Raw genomic sequence first — 16,398 nt, 5'->3', positions numbered from 1 at the left:
GACCTATTGTTTGGTCCAAAACATAAACAGTCAATACTTGGAAATGTAAAGGAATTATGAGTGAACAGCGTACATGGAGGTCCCGTTAATCCCCTACGTTACTCCGAATGGATTTCATTTGCAATTTCTTAGATTTCCCTTTCACGACAGCCCATTCCAGTTTTTGGGGTGTCGGGTCACTCGGGTCAGTTCACCCGAGTAATTGACCTTCAATTTCAACTTAAATTTTGCTTTTATTTTATGTGGCAATCGCAAAATAGAAATTCTTTAACACACATAAAACTAGGGTACTACTAATGATTAGACTATTTTTCCGAAATCACAAAAGTGGTTTTAATTTATTTCACTTAGTTAGTCGTCGCTTTAGACTTAGGCGTATGAAATATTTTTATACAAGACAATCATAATACTAAACGTGTTGATTAGTTTTAACAAATTAAAAAATATTAAATCAATTAATTTATTTCCTATATTACAGAACACTCTATAGGCCTACAATTATAATATTTGTTGAAACATTAAAACTGGTCTTTATTCAAGTACTGTTACTAGTTGCAAAGTAAATTGATTTATAATAAAAAATACACTGATGATTCTAGAATCAAATAACAAATATTGTATCTGCCAGCTGTTCTTTAACAAAAATATTTTAAATTTCTTGTATTTTCAATTTGAAGCGGAAGTTGGTTGTAAAGTTTAGGACCCAAGTATTGATATAAATGACGAAAAGATTGTGTACCTATTTACTTTGGGTGATTTGATATATTATTTATCTTCAAAGCTTCATGCACTGTAAGGATAATTAGGAATTACACTTTCTCTGTTTACGCTCCGGTTAAAGATCTATCTCAAAACCTTACAAATAAAAATATGTTGGACGAGTAAAATGCATAACTTCTGGTGCAATCGAAAAGAGATAGTTCGTTTAGATTTTTTCACATGTTTTCTACCTCTGCACGTTTTGAAATGATATTGGACAAGTTTTCTTCAAAGCTTATACCGTCTTTGGCAAACGTCACTAGGTACCAATAATGTGACGAAATAATACGTCGTATGAAAACAAATTCTGATCGAATTAGTGAAATGTTCTTCAAGCAAACTTTCACTTACATCTTTACGTTATAAGTAACTTACAATCAGTGGCGATGGACTTTACAAATTCGTTACCAGTGGAGGTTCCTAAAGAAAGTGCTATTGTCTGTTAATGGTAACAGTACAATTAATTGGTACATTAACTAGCTCATGTCACAGACTCAAGGGTAAAAATAATTCATTGTGGCCAAGAAATCCGAATCAGAGTGCACTATTAATCAGCCTCAACAATGTAATATTGGCTATTGCGATTTTTTTCGGCAAAGTAACAATCACTGTTTAATCTAAATAATGCGAACAGATGATTTCGGGGTAAAATTATCAAACTTATATATCCAGCCAGAAAAAAGTTATTTTTGAAAAAAACATCGAACCGTAGGCCTAAAGTTTAGACATTTTTAGGCCCTACAAACATTAGTAACAATGAATTAAGTTGTTTGACGTTGTGACATGTTCCTATTTAGACATTGTGGCGGACAATGTTTAGCAATTCAACAAACGTGTTTTACATGGTGAAAAACACCAATGATGATTCGAAAACTAAAAGAAAGTAATACAAATTGAGTTTAAATTAGGGGGTTGATTCGAGTTGGAATACCCTTAAAATTATATGGAATATGATATATGCTACCATATAAAGTGTTGGCTGTGTAAATATTTAAAATTTTCCCTTTTGTGATTTGATTTTATCACTGTTGGCATAACAAAAGTAAAGTTTACCTCCTAAGAAATATGAATTGAATTGAGAATGGTCCATTTTGTATTTTTGTAAAAAGATATATATGATTCCAAATAGTACACAATTTTCCTCATAAAAACACCATTTTGACACAAATACAATAAACATAGTCAAATTCGACTCTTGCCGTCGTGTCTGAAAAACTACAAAGTAACTTATATTGTTAATTAGGATAAAATAGGCGCTGCACGGGTATAGTTTGTTTATGCTAGTCAATATGATATTTATGAAATATCAAGTTACTACTTGCTTTTTTGTAATCTATTTATAATTGTATTGTTATGGTACAGGTATTGGTATGAAAAGCGCGTACAAGGGCGCATGGAAAGGGTGGGGGGGGGGGGGGTCACGTAACCGAACTAGCCAAAACTCTGAGAATATATCTATGATTCATCCCCCTCCTACCCCTTCCTCTAAAAATTGTTTTCCTTAAGGTTATCCCATTGCCATTTAATATACTTTCAATGTATATTAAAAGTATACTTTCAATGGATAAGATAGGATTTGTATCATAAAGAAGATATGGTTTCTGCCCGTTTAAATTACCTATAAAACTAAGATGTAAAATTCAGGTTTGTTTTTATCAATGATGGGTAAATGTTGAAAGCAGTTAATTGTATTCAAATGGATATATATTATAAAAAATGTGTATTTAATAACCAGGGGGCCCATTGCAAACTTGCACATTTTAATAGGGTTCAACACATTTTCGAAGGTAAAACATGTAATCTTTGGTAAAACTAACGATGCAATACCCCTTTATTTTTAAATATTATGTTTGTTTAAAGCAGTCATTAAAAGTGAATACACCTACTAATTTTCAATCAATTCCATTGATTTATTTTAGATCCACACCATGAAGACTAAAGTCACCTACCTTATTTTTATTAACTGCTTTATAAACAAAATCTAAATGTGGTTCAATATTCAACTGAAGGATCAGGTTTTATATTGCAATTTAAATTCGAAAGTGGCCTGGTAATTTGTTGATACAACATTAGTTTGGTAATAAGTTGCACTGTAAAAATATTCTGGAATCAATGGCGTAGTCAGTGAGGCGTGACTAATGGGATTTACTCACATGCCCCCAGTACACTCTCGCCGAGGCAAGGCGAGCGTTGGCGAGTGCGAGAGTGTACTCGGTGCGCTCGTCTTCACTCGCCTTGACTCGGGTCGCCTCGCCTCGCCTAGCCTCGTGCTCGCCGGCGCTCCATCTGGAGTCGGTTTTTTGACACGAGTCAAAGGACCCGAGACTGCACGAGTGGCGAGCGCTACTTCCACATCGAAGTTTGCCTCCAATTCGACTGCGAGACAAAGCGAGTGTGTACACGGTTACCTCGCATAAGCTCTCGCCCGAATTTCTCGGCGAGCGTTTCGGCGAGGCGCCTCGGCGAGAGTGTACTGGGGGCAACAGGGTCGACCTAAGCATTGTCTTGTTCAACCCTCGTAAGTAGGGGATTAGTTTCTTGCCCGGGTAGGACCAAGGAGCGCGAGCACCTCTGCGCTCCTTGGTCCTACCCCCGACGAATTCTTCAGCCAAGGGGTTGACAGTTTTACGACTTGCGCTCCTCTGTCCGTTTCCCGAAAACATAGGCCCTAAAATGGTCTTTTTTAGCCCTACTGGCATTGAAAATTATCAACGTCAATTAACGTCAATGCAGTTATTATACAATTCTAATAATGTATAATTTATATTATTATTATATAATTTTACGATTAATTTAACAAAAAAATATTATATTTAGGACCGGAAGGGGGGGGTCCGGACCCCCGGACTCATCTATTCAATAGAATGTATACTACAACGTTAGAGTATTATATTTAACTACTATATAACGTTAGAGTACAACAGTAGAGTATTATACATCGATGGGTCCAACATGTCAGGCGGACGGCTACTGACGGCGGTCAGTAGCTTGATAGTTCGAAACTGGACCCAGCTGCCTCTGATCTTTGAACTTCAAATAATGATCCTGGGCTAATGCAACAGCTTATCGTAGTCAGTAACAAAACTACACAGAACATCTCACACTATTCTGCTATTCTAAGCTCATCCTTCATTCATGTTAATTGAGTTAAAATACGCTCCCATGTAGAGTCACCATCTCGATTGATAATGGTGACTGTAGAGATGAACTGTAGAGTCAAAGTTAATTTATGGCGGATAAGACCAGGCCTCGTGGGTCTGGACAGGGGCGGACTGGCCCGCCGGCCCACCGGCCGGTGGGCCGATACGCCTTCTCAACATTCCAATATTTGCGCCCTCGTTAAAGGAAAAATTCATAACAAATTTTAAAAAATGAGTCGAGATGTGTTTTTAGAAATCAAGATGAAAAACTTAGAGTAAAAGTTTCAGCAGTGAATAGCAAAACATAAAGTCGGGTGTGAGACCTGAATAGACCTTGTCGACAAGCGAGAGCAAATCAGCTCTTCTCTCTCGTACGTGTAGGCCTACTCCGAGTTGAAGGCACTTTAACTCTGTGGTCTGAGGTACTTAAAAACAGCTGTCCTCTTCCCGCGTCATTTTACGCCGAACCCGAAAAAAACTGCACTGCGACTGCATCCGACATCGGTCGGTGTCACGATGTCGTCTGTGGTAAACAACTAGTGAAGATAATTTAATATTATTCATATTTGTTATAATATTTAATTATTGCTCACACTATAACTATTTCAGTTTAAGTCACATTTAATTTTTATCAATGTCAACTCAACTCTCTTGTAAAATGGCGTTTGCCGTGCATGTAATAAATAAATAAATAGTGTGAGCTGCCAATTAAAATGTGTCTCTCTTTAGTGAGTGTCTGATTTGTGTCTCTGTGTCGAAAGCTTCAATTTATTTTTATATTTTTTACCTACACAGGAAACATGAACGAAAGCAGTATTGTAGAATCACTACTTTTACAAAATTTAAATTAGATTTAGTGACAGAGAGTATTTGTTAACTTAACCATTACACAGTAAAGGTTAAACAGTAAACATTATTTTAATACCGTATGTGGCTACCGCCTATTAATTAATTATTTCAATATGCACTATGGCACTAATTTGGTCAACTTTCCTATTTTACTTACAGATAGCCAGCTCAAAATACCTTCGTAGTTCTCTCTAGGCTATTTCGTTTGTAGAAATAGGCCTATGTTAGGGTTACAGTTTTGACTTAATGTAATGCTAAAAAAGTTTAAGTCAATAAATTGGTTTTGTTCACAGTGAAAGCATATTGTTTGTGTTAAAATAATTTCATAGAAGTCTAAAATATATAACTTCTGTTATTTACAGTGCCAAAAAATACAACAGTTGCAAGTTCAGGTTGTAAACAGGAAGCAAATGATTTATATTGTACGCATGCAGCCAAGTCATGCAAGGGAAAATAAAGAAAATACACAAATATAATACGAAAGAACCTAAGAAAATCATTTGTATTTTTATTTTTGTTAGGATATTTACTGTCAGAATAGCACCAAGTCGTGTGGATAAATAGTCTAAATTTTGTAAACCAAACATTGACCAATAGTGTCAGTTATCAGATTTCTGATTTTCCACTGTTAATGCCTCTAGATTGCCTAAAAATGCGAGTTTACAGGTATAATTTTTAAAAAATTTCCTGGGGGAGGGCCCCCGGACCCCCCTCTTTTCAGGGGGGTATTCCAGACCCCCCGGTTGGCGCCTTCGGGCTGGTCAAGGTTTACGCCCTAATAGAGTACCCAGTCCGCCCCTGGGTCTGGAGATTCAATTACTGTAAATAACTTAACAACACAACGTTTACATCACTAACCACGGCCACAAGGTGGCCGTGCAGTAACCCTTCAATAAAGAAAGATTTTTCATCGCCTACTTTATGTAATGGAGGAGTTCAGGTAATTCAGTACCTTTTTTAATTAACAGCTAGGTATATATAAGTACGAGCGGATTATAGTTAGCTGGATGTTACAGCTTTATTTATTTATCCCAACGGTTTCTCCATTTAATACAGTTTGGTACTACAGCACTACATCTTTACTGTGCTTACAATAATGCTGCAGCTGGTGCTGGGCGCCCACCGTTGTAGTTCTATGGCGCCCACTAATTGATATATTATCACACCCAATGCTTATTTTGTTACAATAATAAGGTTAATCTTCTATTAATTCTGCGTAAAATAATTACTAATTGAGATTTTAACAATCTACAAAGAACAATATCATTGATTATACATTTCCAAAGATATGGGCAATTTATAATCAATGGCAATACTAAACATTTTTAAACGTATTCCTTAATCTTCATATTTGCCTTAGTGTACTGTTTATTTTATACGTATGAAAGTAAATCTAATCAGCACTTAGGACATATACGACAGACTCTATTTTATATAGTAAATCTGTATTTTTGCTTTGACTTCATTAACGTCTGTTGGCTGTCCTGGCAGACCTGGGCCTCGCAGAATCCCATTGGATGTTTGGGGAGTAGAAACGTCGGTTTGATTCGTTGTTTCTGTCATTTCATTTCCCAGTTGATCGTGGTCAGTTGAATTTTCTAGGCCGGTTACTGACACGCAGTGTAATCAAGTGTTCTGCTAGTGTATGGGAAGTTAAAGTTGGGTGGGTCCAGGTTATATTCCAAGTGTTTCGCCGGTTAAACTACAAAGAGTGCTAATAATTTACTGTAGTTTACTACACAGGAAAATAAGTCCTTTTCAAACTGGATTATTGTTGCCATCTGTTGTGTCGGTATGTTAACCTAGATTGCAAATTTCTCTAAACCCATATAGTTTTGCTTCTGGAGGGTATTTTGCTTCTCTTGGACTTCTGTTCTACTTGTAAAAATACTTAAATTAAAATGAAGGACTACTACGAAGATCTTACTCTAAGAAACTATTCTTATATATTTAATTTTGAAGAGGAATTTAAGCATTTGGATTCAAGAGTATGGATGATCAAACATTGGACCAAAGGATTCTACTATTGTGCTATTTACATGATTTTAATCTTTGGTGGCCAATACTACATGCAGTCTAGACCCAGATTTCAACTTAGAGGAGTCCTATCGCTGTGGAACACACTTTTAGCCATATTTAGTATAATTGGTGCCTGCAGAACTGCACCTGAACTAATACACGTTCTCAAGAACTATGGAATATACCACTCAATCTGCGTCCCAAGGTAAACTTAATTCATAATTTATTTCTTCCTTAACTCGTTAAGTAAGTTATTGAATTGTATTGCATTACAGAAATTGTATTAGGCCCTACAGATAACTTCAAACATTCACTAAGCCTAAAGCTACCGACATGTTAAAAAACATTCCTTCGTGAGACCAGCATCAAGTAGGCCTATGGTTGACGACAGTTAAGGATTTTTACTACGAATCAGCGCCAACTATAAGTTAAGTTGATACGTGGTCTGAACTCACTGGACCGACGTCAACTATTGTTGACGCTAACATGCATTAAGTTACTTTATGACTTATGGTACAAATGTATGGTTTATTTTATCGCTAAAGATCAACATACTTAGCCTAAGTTACTAAGTTACATACTAAGTTAATGGATAAAGACAACCAGGCCTACATACTAACTTAGGCTATAAGTAAGCAATGGACCAATGCCATCTAACTTACGTTAACTTATAGAGAACACAACTAACTTAGGCCCTACCTATTTTTTTTTTAAATAGACTATAATTAATTTTAGTTACAAGATGAATTTTCTATGCTGGTGCCAAATTTTATGTACGGTAATCTAAATAAATATTAAGTTATCAAGACACTAATTAAACAGAAAAAAAAAACTAATAGAAAAGATTGGTTTGTGGGTACCTACCTAAGCTAGCCTATGTTAAATTAAGCTTGGTCCAAAATGAAAATATAGCATGCAGGTTAGGGCAGTGACTGGTGTCAACTATTCACACTAATCAGGCTTGCTTAGTTGACAATTAGTAAGTTAGTGACCGTTTTTTTTTTTTTTTTTTTTTAGAAACGGTAGCCAAAACCAATTTTCTTTGGGATATTTTTCTAGACAACATCAAACTCATACTAAAAGTAGCATGCCATTACAGCTTATAATAGACAACCTGAATATAACTTTAATAGTTAAGATTTAATCTTCACAACAATATCAAACTTACCTTAGTTGTAATCCAATTCCGAACGATCTATTTAAACCATGCAATACACAGGTTAATAAGCAAAATATGAGGTTTGTAATAAGTTATGTTGTTTATTTGAAACGTTTTGTTTTTAATGGCTTAGTAACTTAAACTAGAAACTTACTTTACATTGAATAATAAATAATAGGCCTAATCACTTTAAAACCCATCTAGCCCAATAATAAAAAATACATTTAAAGACGGGATAAACTTTTGAGTTTGCGAACGAGATCAGACCATGGGAACGGGGTTTTACAGGGGTTTTTATGGGGCAATAATTGGTTTTTCTCATTTTTAACCCTCAAAGCACAAAATTTACCGATTTCTCTTACCTTTTTAAAGAGCTCTGAAAACAAATTATTTAGTATGGTACCTCCCTACAAAATTGTTTTTGTATGGTTAGTTGGTAACGGAGAAATGTTTTAATACCGTACCGGAATTTTAAATTTAAAATTCCCATGTTATTCTTAAGGAGAATATTAAAATATGTTGAATGAAAGTCTTGAAAATCTTGAATGATCTCTCGAACCAGCATGATCGCACCGTGGAAACGGGGTTTTACGGGGGACTTAAGGCGTAAAATTGATTTTTCTCATTTTTAACCCTCAAAATACAAAATTTCCCAATTTCTCCAAAGACCTTTTTAAAGAGCTTAAAAAACAAATAATTTAGTAGGCTATATCAAAGTGTTTTTTGTAGCCTACCTACTGTTATTGGTAAAGGAGAACCAACATTTAAAAAATCATAAATTTAAAATTCCCATGTTATTCTTATGTAGAATATTGTAAAATGTTGTAGTTTGCTTGTTTATGGATATATTTTGATCAAACTAGGTAAATGCATTTGTTTTATACTAAGCTATTATTAAGAAATGGGGAATTTTTTGTAATGAGGGTTAAAAATTAGGAAAACTAATTTTCACCCCCTAAAACCCCGTGAGCATGGTCCAATCATGCTTGTTTGCGGACTCATTCGATTAAATGTAGGTTTAAACGCATTTGAACCAAATTTTTTTTTAGTTATGTAGGCCCTATAACTTATAATAGCTAGCCTATTTATATATGAATTTGAACGGAGGATGTTTTGGGACTCTGGGTCATCATAACAAAAAAGTGACACCAGGTCTTACCATGGAACCTATGGTAATACCGGTAGCTTATTCCCTATATAGGAAATTCGCTAAATAACTTTTAAGCTAGTCTGTTTTTGCCTATTTCAATTGCAACTCCTGTCTTTGACTACAACTAGACATTCATTCCCATGTTCAAGTTGTCACCAGTTTTTAAATTGTAGAGCCACCAGGGGAATTTTAGAGGACTTTGGGTATTTAAAATGTAGGCTAGGCTACATCTTTTTGTGCAGGACTAAATTAATATTTCTTCTATTTAATAAAAAATGACAGGTATGCCTATATTGTTAATTTGTGATACCCTAGCCTATAGCCTATTTGTGAATCAGAAATTGTTCCATATTTTCCCTGAAAGGATAATGTTTCATACAAATTTTCAAACCTCAAAGAGTTGTGTCAGATTCCCTGGAACTTGAGTAAAATCATCAGGAAATGTTCTAAAACTTCAGATTTTCTTGACCTTCTTTATTTTTAGAAGTATTCCTTAAGGATATTAAAAAAAGACTAATTCTAAAATATATACAGTATAAAACATTCACACAAGATGGTTGCATCTTATTTGTCGAATGTGTTTTGTATGCTTGCTTAGTGATATGATAAAAGTGTTATCAATTGGAAAGCTTTTAAAAAAAATCTTTACTGGCCTGCATTATGTTAACAATCGATAAAATTATTTCATTTGGTAGGATGAGGCCCAGAAACATTGGCTAGCCTAATTTCTATTTGTGGGGGGAGGGTAACACTTACGAAAATGTGGAATGTTAGATTTGATTTTAATACGGCTATTAAAATTTTTTTTCTAATTAAAATTTGTAGGTATATGATGCCACTCACATTAACTGTTTCAGTCTGTTAAAAACGCAATGTCATTGATTTTTAATTGTAATTTTTGACGTGCTGGAAGAGATGTAACAAATTGTAAATAGCCATTTCTTCCCCACGTAGGCCTACCTAAGATTTTAAATTAGTATTTTTTTATTAAAACTTGCTGTTTTTCTTTCTTCTATTATTAATGTTTGTTTTAAAAACGGACACCTGCCTCCTACTCTGCTTTTGTTAAAGTATCACAATGCATTAGATTTTCTATTCATTTTACTTTTCCCTATGGTCAAGTCGTAGAAGTCGTCATTAGGATCAGGTAGGTTAATCATTATTTCCATATCTAGTCTAAAAATGGTTTATACTCCCCATTTAATAAATCATTTTGGTAATTAGTTCTAACATTTTTATTTATAACATTACAATGGTGAAACAACCATTTCACCCTAACACCAGTGACCATATGTACTACCATCCTCTCTGGATTTAGTACCGTAATTAAAATACTTATCCTTGTGTTACAGTTTCATCGAACATGACCGAGTCGCTGGTTGCTGGTCGTTCCTCTTCGTTCTCTCCAAGCTTCCTGAACTGGGAGACACGATGTTCATTGTTCTACGGAAGCAACCTCTCATCTTCCTCCACTGGTATCATCACATTACGGTTCTTCTCTACTCCTGGTTCTCTTATACAGAATACACTTCCTCCGCCCGCTGGTACATCGTGATGAACTACTGCGTACACTCCATCATGTACTCCTACTATGCTCTGCGCTCCATGGGATATCGTCCTTGGAAGAACATCGCTATGTTGATCACCTCTTGTCAACTCACCCAGATGATCGTCGGTTGTGCTGTCAATATTTGGGCTGCTCAATATCTTCAGGAAGGCAAACAAGACTGCCACGTATCTTGGTTCAACATCAAGTTGTCACTTCTGATGTACTTCAGCTACTTTGTTCTGTTTGCAAGATTCTTCTACAAAGCTTACCTCAACCCGAGTGCTGGTAAACGCAAGGCACAGATGAGTGACATCCCTGGCAAATACACCAGCAACGCCAGCAATGCTAAGGTCAAGGCTCAGTAAGTACACTGCGAATAACTGGATTGAATTGGTGAAAGAAAGAAATACTTTCGACTTTTAGTTGTGATCTCTTATAGTAACGACTGTCTTGAGTGGTTGTTCAGTTAGTTACCGGTACTTTTCTTAGAGATAAATGAATTTTATGATGAATTCACTTCTCTCTCTCTCTCTCTTACTCCGGTTAAATTAAACCAACGGTTTTAGTCTCCGCTGTAAAATTATGCTAACATTTTTATCACGCCGTCGAATGTTTTTCTTTCTTTCCCAATCTCATCCGTTTCTGAAGTGCACAAAGTATAATGGACTGAAGTTATGATAGAGAGTTTTTCTTCAGAGAAATCTTGCAGTAATTTATTTTATACATGCTAGTCATTAACATTCATTATTGTTGTGGATAGAATCAGGTCTTGTTATGCCGATTGTGGACAAAATCGCACAAGTGGCCATCTACATGTTCCTGTTGCATGAATTACTTAAGAAACTAATTTGTATAAAATATTCAGGACATGTACATTTTCAGTTTTAGTTTTATGTAAGCAAGTTAGTTAACCTTTTGAAGAATTTTGTACCAACCCTCTGAAGCTAATAATGCACTCATCAGAATTTCTGTGATTTAAAATTGTTATTAATTGTAGATTTTGTACATTTTTTGTCTATCAAAAAGTATATAGAAAATCAATTGGTATGTGAAGTAAGTTTGGAAAAGAAATTGATTGTTACCACCACTATTAGTTTTTGTTTAGGCCACTGTTATTGAAGCACTATATAGTCAAAAGACTAACTGTAGGTTTTTTTATGATTTTTTACCTCTTAAGTCTTTTTTTAAGATCAAGTATCATTTAAGTATCAAAACAATGTATCATATTGTACAGCTGGAACAAATTTTGACTTAAGCTAACTCAGGCTGATAGCCTTATAACCTACAAGTGTGTTCAAAATTTCACCATGCCGTCCTAAAGTCAGTTTACTAAATTAATTAAAGTTATGTGATTTTTCTGCAATAGTTAACTTATACCTAACATTTTGTTCATAGTGTGCATATTTTTTACATTTATAATTAAATATATCAGATCATTTTTTGTTTTATTCTTGTTATTCTTACCTATATATATATTGTATGAAAATAATCATTCCTTTCTAATGTTTTTTATACAGTAGTTAGTATTTTTACACCGGTCCATGATTCACAAATATTTTTTTCTTGTGATGGATCGCAAAAATTAAAAAAAAGTCACATCTTAAACTATGTTAAGATTTTTAATGTACACAAGCCTAACATATTACAATAATTAAATTTAAAATAGATCCATGATTTGGACTCAAATCTTCAGTGTTTTAATGCAAATGCAACATTAAAATACTTAACTACAAATAACCTTATGATTTTTTCATGGTGCACATTTTGTGGTACAACATAGGCCTAGTTTCACTGTTTTACTGGTGTGGTTTAGATTAAACATTATTTTTATACTTTTATAATTAAGTGTAGAACATGTAGAATCCATAAACTGTTTCTTCTTACAATTCAGTTGCATTTACTATAGACTGTAGGCCTACGATTGCTTAGTAATTTTTGTGAAAATTTATTGATAGCAGAAACATAAAACCAGTTATAGAAGTGTTTACAAAACAATTAGTTACTGCCATACCTGAGCTTTATGCCACTGTAAACACATTCCTGTAAAAATTACTAATATTTTGTATCTTGTTTACCAAACAGTGGTTTATGCACAAATGGTTTATTCAGTCCTGCGTAAAAATGTTGAGAGGTCAAGATGATTTTTTCCGTAAAATATTTCAAAAATGTGCCAATTACAATAGTAAATGGTAATTAAAATTATTTTGGTATGTATAGTACATACATATAGGTAGAACTACAATTGCAAAATAAATTGTAGAGTATATTTAGCCGTTTGTTATGTTTAGTAGGTAGAAGATAATTTTAAATATGATAATTAATATGATAAATATAAAAATGATAATTTCTGGCATTATTTCAACCTCTCTTCAAAATCCCATTTGTCATATAAAGTTTTATATTAAACTTATATAATATTCCTTAGTAACACTTTTGTATCAAGCTCCTATACAGCAAATAATAATATTGTGATGTAAAAGTTTGTTTGAAAATACATTTTTCATGTTTTAAATGGGTTTTATTGTCCATGTTATGCAGATACCAAAATAGTCATAAGATACAGGTTTAAAAAATATATATTTAGTTAACTTAAAAAATTCTAATAGTAGATTTTAAAAATCTGTACAATAATGGTTATCAATAGTCAAAGGTGATACGAAGTCTAAAGTCTTTGTGTTTGTCAAATGCTTGATACTGTTAACAGTTGAGGTCATTGACACACTTAAAACAAAACTTGGTATTAATGAAGATCTGATCACAGAAATATAATTTTTAATTTACTTTGGTATTTCAATGATCAGAGTTCCAGGTTCAAATCCTGTCAAACACAAATGACTTTAGCTGTGTCATTGGTGAGACACTGCTGGAAGTAGAACACACTTATGTATGCTTATGTGTTCTGGTACACCCAGTACTCAATATGTGGCGGAACGGCGTTCCGGTGCCTCTCTTTCGGAAAGATAAAAATATTGGCATCAGGAAACATAATAGTTATTTGTGCAACTAGTGAGCAAAGGGAGCAATTGACTCACTCGAGAGATAAACTTACTCACGAGCCGTAGGCGAGTGAGGAATGGTTTCTCGAGTGAGGCAATTGCACTTTGCACTCGAGTTGCACATTATATTTTTCCTACAGTTACCATAAAACAAATAAATTGGTAAAGAAACGTAGCATATTTTTACACAGAAGTGATCTTTTAATATGACATTTAATGTGAAGTAACAACAAATACAACAGTACAACAGCTGACCAGCTGATTTACAGCCAGTGCTGCCAACGTATTTCGCGCGCATACGACCTTGTCTGCATGTTACGCGCTCACTATTTCGTGCCTTCAAGTTGCAAATCTGGAGTGAGACAAAGTAATTAGAGTGAGACAATGTTAACATTGTCTCACTGATGAGCGAATTGGCCACTTTGCTTTCTCAAATCAGTAAGAGAACATGTACATTGTTAGGTATCTGTAGGAAAAATTCATAAACAAGTTTGACTTGGAAATATTTCTTTTTCCCTACTACTTAAAACAGGTTAAACAATTTTTGAGGGTATAGGAGGGGGGGGGTCATAAGTTTACAGTTGGCACCTCATTGTTTTACTAATTAATTGAGGACTGGGTACACCTATCTATCTCAGTCTTTTGGTTGAGGATAAATTTCTCTAGTAAAACTACCCCCATAAAACTGAAAACTATAGACAAACTAGTCTTCAATTACCGTATGATAAAAATAGAGTTTAAATCATCACAAAAAAGATATCTCAGTGGGTTTTGTTGGGAAATAACTACAGTACAACACTTTTTTGTTATAAATTAATTGAGATAACATGCACAATTCTACTGTAATCTAAAAAAAACTAGTTGACCAGCAATTTCAACTACATACATTATAAACATTAAAAATCTATATAAATAAAATTAGAGTTTTGTCTGTACATTGCTTAGAATAATGAACTTTTTGGTTATTTTTACATTTCATAGGTCAGAGAAACCGAATCAAACCTTATCTCAATTTCTGTCTGTCTGTCTGTCTGTCTGTCTGTCTGTCTATCTGTCATTCTCTTGGTAACGCTAAAATACGCACTTTATTACAACTACTCCTCAATAACTATAGCACTGTCCCGCCTGAAACTTATTTTCCAAATACTATACATATATGAGATGGTTTTAGACGTATTTCATCGAATATGAGACAGTTAGATATTTAACAGTAAACCCTTGAAAATCAAGTTTTTGTCGATTTTTGACGTGGAATTTCTGGAAGCCCATGTTAACCTTATGAGAAATGAAATTATTGAATCTTAACAGCTGTTTCAATTAAACAAGTTGGTTATGTTCTGTGATGTTCAATAGCATTAAAGTTACAAGGATTACCAACAGGGTGCAGCACTAGCACTATTATTTCTTTTACATTTATGACAACAGCTAATTTGCAACCTGGAGGCGAGTGAGCGTAGCGAACGAGCTAACCTGAAGGCAAGTGAGCGTAGCGAACGAGCTAACCTGAAGGAAAGTGAGCGCAGCGAACGAGCTCCAACATACAGGTGAGTGAGCGTAGCGAACGAACTTCAACCAGGACGTGATTGAGCCATGCAAACGAGATCAGATAGTAAAAATAAAAGTAAGCCTACCGTTATAGGATCGACCGGCAGACACAGAGGTAATTTAACCTTTTATTGATTGTCATACCGATCCGGAACAACAAAAAACAACATAAAATGAAGCTATGTATAATAGTTTGGCCAGCATATCTTAAAATATGCAAACCAACTGCTGTTCTTTATATAAGAAGGTTTCAACTGAATATTATAAGATCCCCGTGCGTAGAACGGGTACACAGCTAGTTCATTATATAATTGACACAGTATAGTTCGAACGGAAAGGTTAATTTTTCTTTTACTACAACTGCAATTGTGGATATTTATAGGGATGCACTGTGGATGTGATGCTCCCTGGTGTGGATTAACGTCCGCACTAGTGAGTACTACGACTATCCGCAGTATTATCCTGATAATTAGACCAATTCGTAAATTACAAGGAAAAATGTGGTTCGGATTCCACTATAAACTGTAGGTCCCTTAGTTGCCATTAGCTGTATGGGCTATTAATTAACAGCTGTGTCTAAGGAACATGTCGGCCTTAGTCACTAACAAGACTACAAGATCGCGCCACTCATCCTACACTCATCCTTTACTCATATTTGGGTTAAAATACGCACATAGTGGCGTCCCCATCTTAAATAATTGAATTGAATTGAATGGTAACATTGCCATACCTGTAAACGGCACGCAAAATAGCTAATTGCTGCTCTAGAGCGGGAATGGATCATTGCCGCTCGCTTGTCAGCTGATTTCCCTGTTGGCGTTTCTACACCAACCACAGCCGCAGATCAGATTCATTAGTTTACAACCGGTAAGCTAAATAACATAACCTTAAAAAGCAAACATAACCTAAATGTCATTTTATAAGAGTTAATCTGTGTGTTATTATAAGTTAATTATGGTGGTAGGAAAAATCTTGTGTGTATTACGAGAACAAACAGTCGTTGCCGCTCTCGAAATAGCCGCACTCAGGTAAAGCTCCGTGCGTCCATCTACAGTTTTCGAGCGGAAATGACGTACTTTGCAGTCTTTGCACTACTTAATTAGCTACTATATTTCGCTTCGTGGTCTAAGTTACTCGTATCCTTCCTTACAAGGCGACAACAGCCAGTAATTTAACCTTTTATTGTGAAATAATAGGTCCGAAAACGCCACAACAAGATTAGTATAATTTGT

The 16,398-nt window shown here is 34.7% G+C and overlaps 1 protein-coding gene across 1 annotated transcript; it reads left to right on the top strand.

The window, feature by feature from the left end:
- Window positions 1-6,302: 6,302 nt before the first annotated feature.
- LOC128986609 (elongation of very long chain fatty acids protein 6-like) lies at window positions 6,303-12,063 on the top strand. The gene is made up of 2 exons (XM_054407058.1): window positions 6,303-6,972; window positions 10,429-12,063. Exons 1-2 carry the CDS (start codon window positions 6,650-6,652, stop codon window positions 10,988-10,990), a joined length of 885 nt encoding a protein of 294 aa, XP_054263033.1. The 5' UTR covers window positions 6,303-6,649; the 3' UTR covers window positions 10,991-12,063.
- The last annotated feature ends 4,335 nt before the right edge of the window (window positions 12,064-16,398 follow it).

The sequence above is a fragment of the Macrosteles quadrilineatus genome, unplaced genomic scaffold (assembly GCF_028750875.1).
Source record: "Macrosteles quadrilineatus isolate MER2022 unplaced genomic scaffold, UCM_ALF_1.0 Scaffold_2__2_contigs__length_208266976, whole genome shotgun sequence".
NCBI classification, from domain to species: Eukaryota; Metazoa; Arthropoda; class Insecta; order Hemiptera; family Cicadellidae; genus Macrosteles; species Macrosteles quadrilineatus.
Note: the sequence above shows the minus strand (reverse complement) of the source record. Positions and strands in the feature narration are given on the sequence as shown.

Coding starts and splice junctions, on each gene's coding strand:
- LOC128986609 (XM_054407058.1), top strand. CDS start 6,650: ATGAAGGACTACTACGAAGATCTTACTCTAAGAAACTATTCTTATATA. Junction 6,973..10,428: donor CACTCAATCTGCGTCCCAAG/GTAAACTTAATT, acceptor CTTGTGTTACAG/TTTCATCGAACATGACCGAG.